General features: G+C 39.3%; 1 protein-coding gene across 1 annotated transcript; it reads right to left on the reverse strand.

Moving 5' to 3' along the window:
• Nucleotides 1–269: 269 nt before the first annotated feature.
• Nucleotides 270–1226, reverse strand: LOC103122864 (olfactory receptor 52P1-like). The gene has a single exon (XM_007533484.2). The coding sequence runs from the start codon at nucleotides 1224–1226 to the stop codon at nucleotides 270–272; it is 957 nt and encodes a 318-aa protein (XP_007533546.2).
• Between the last annotated feature and the right edge of the window lie 1181 nt (nucleotides 1227–2407).

Genomic DNA, 2407 nt, shown 5'->3' on the forward strand with positions numbered 1-2407 from the left:
CAGATACCTAAGTTAGGTCAAAAGTATTTAGTAAAAACTATTACTTGTATTGATTGGAAGCTTCCAATTAGAGATATTACTTTACTTATGAACATGTAAATAGAAAAATGAATATGGGGGGAATCAAATTCATCACATCGAACTTCCCTGCTAAACGTCATATCTGACTCAAAAACAGCATTTTGGGGAGAAAGTTGCAGCTACAACTCTCACAAATTCAATGACATCCTGAAGCAGATTCTGTCACCATAGGTTTGTGTTGCAGTATATTAGTTTTCAGAAGTTTTTTTTTTATTAGGAAAAAAGAGGCCAATAACCCTGTCACGAATCTGCTTGGTCTTAACTCCATACACCAGGGGATTGACTGTAGGAGGCACCAGGAGGTACAGATTTGCAAAAATTATATGGACACTTGGAGGTACCTTCTTGCCAAAGCGGTGAGTTAGAAAACTAAAGAGTGCAGGTGTGTAGGAGACAAGGATAGTGCAGACATGAGCGGCACAGGTACCCAGAGCTTTAGAGCGAGCATTCTGGGATGAGAGTCGGAAGACTGCCTGGAGAATTTTAATATAGGATACAGCTATGAGCACTAGATCCAGTACCATCACTGACAGGGCCACAGAGATCCCATAAACTCTGTTAATGAATGTGTTGGCACTAGCCAACTTCACCACAGCCATGTGCTCACAGTAGGTATGATTGATGATATATTTAGTGTAATATGGCAACCTTTTAATGAGAAAAGGGCAAGGCAAAACCATAAGAACAGCTCGGGCTACTCCAACCAGACCCATTTTAATGACTACTGGAGTAGTCAAGATGGTCGCATAGCGCAATGGGATGCAGATCGCTGCATAGCGGTCAAAGGCCATGGCCACCAGAAGAGCTGATTCAATTATGCAGACTGTGTGGATAAAATACATTTGTGCTAAGCAGAGATCAAAGTCCAACCTGTGAGCCTGACACCAGAAGATGCCAAGCATCCTGGGGGCTGTGGAAGAGACTAGAGCCATGTCATTGATGGCTAGCATGGAAAGGAAAAAGTACATAGGTTGGTGGAGGCTTGGCTCTAGTCTGATGGTAACAGTGATTACAGTGTTCCCCAGCAGGGCTAGGACAAACAGGAGGCAGACAGGAATGCCTATCCAGAAGTGATACTCTTCCAAACCAGGAATACCTACTAGGAAGAAAGATGAAATGTAGTGATGTGTAGTGTTGTCTGCCATGTTAAAACCAGAGGGTCTCCATGCTCACGAAGAGACCAGTCAAGGCACTTGTAGACACGTTCAGAGGACAGTTATTCTTCCATTGCTCTGTCTTGAGGAGTCCAGACATAGTCACTGATTGCTAACCTGAAAGGCATCAGACAACAATAAACACACTTAGTCTCAAAATCTTCATCTGCAAATGAAAAGACAGAGTTAATTTATGTCTAATTTATTTTCCTAACTGATTTTTTTGTCCAGTGCTACCCTGAAATGTCTTATTTAATAATACAATAACCCTCTCATTGTATCAAATTCATTGCTGAATCCTTTTATTTTATACAATGTAAGATAAAATACAAATTGCTTTCCAAAGAAGTTGAGAGCACATTAAGACAACTGCATATATCAAAATGTAATAAATGTTTTTGACAATTTTGACTGATTTAATAGTGATGCTATTTGTAAGTAGCATTAAATGACATAAATCATAGTAAAGTCTTGTATGGTACAGTAAACCCTAACCATGGATTTTCAAAGTAAGCCAAATTCCCAAATAACTTGGTTATAATAATAACTATCTGTTGCCATCTTAAACTCTAATACAGCAAGGAACCTTCCTCATTCTCTATAAAACCCATATTTCTCCCAGTCCTGGAACCTTTGAGGTTTGACTTGTTTTTCTTCAAGCTTCTCTTGATCAATACCATCTCATACTGCAGCTGATCTCAACCAAATCAATGCAACCAGTACCACTTTGACATATTTCATTTGGGACTGTGTCCAGAGATGCCAAGTGTGGGATGTCAATCTTTCAGCTCCATTATTCAGGTGAGATCTCTCCTAGCTCATAAGACTACATAATAATTATTTTAATGATGTGTTATCTACAGATATCCTAATTAACTAGTCAGGAATTCAGAATGGAACCTCTTATTTTACAACTAAGAGTAAAGTTTATAAAAATTATAAATGTCTTGTCATCAAAGGAACTTTTTTGTTCTCATTGAGATATCACCACTCCAGGTCAACTTTGTGATTGCCTAAATTTTGCTATTCTAGGGATTATAGAAAGAGACAAAGAGAGTAAGTCAATGCAGCTCTGAAGCTTTCCTCACAGGATACAGGATAGAACCTGGACTGCACACTGGGCAAAGTAGGCACATTATGCTGGTGAGGTGTTCCTCCAGTCCCATCAAAGG

The sequence above is a fragment of the Erinaceus europaeus genome, unplaced genomic scaffold (genome assembly GCF_950295315.1).
Source record: "Erinaceus europaeus unplaced genomic scaffold, mEriEur2.1 scaffold_1218, whole genome shotgun sequence".
Taxonomy (NCBI): domain Eukaryota; kingdom Metazoa; phylum Chordata; class Mammalia; order Eulipotyphla; family Erinaceidae; genus Erinaceus; species Erinaceus europaeus.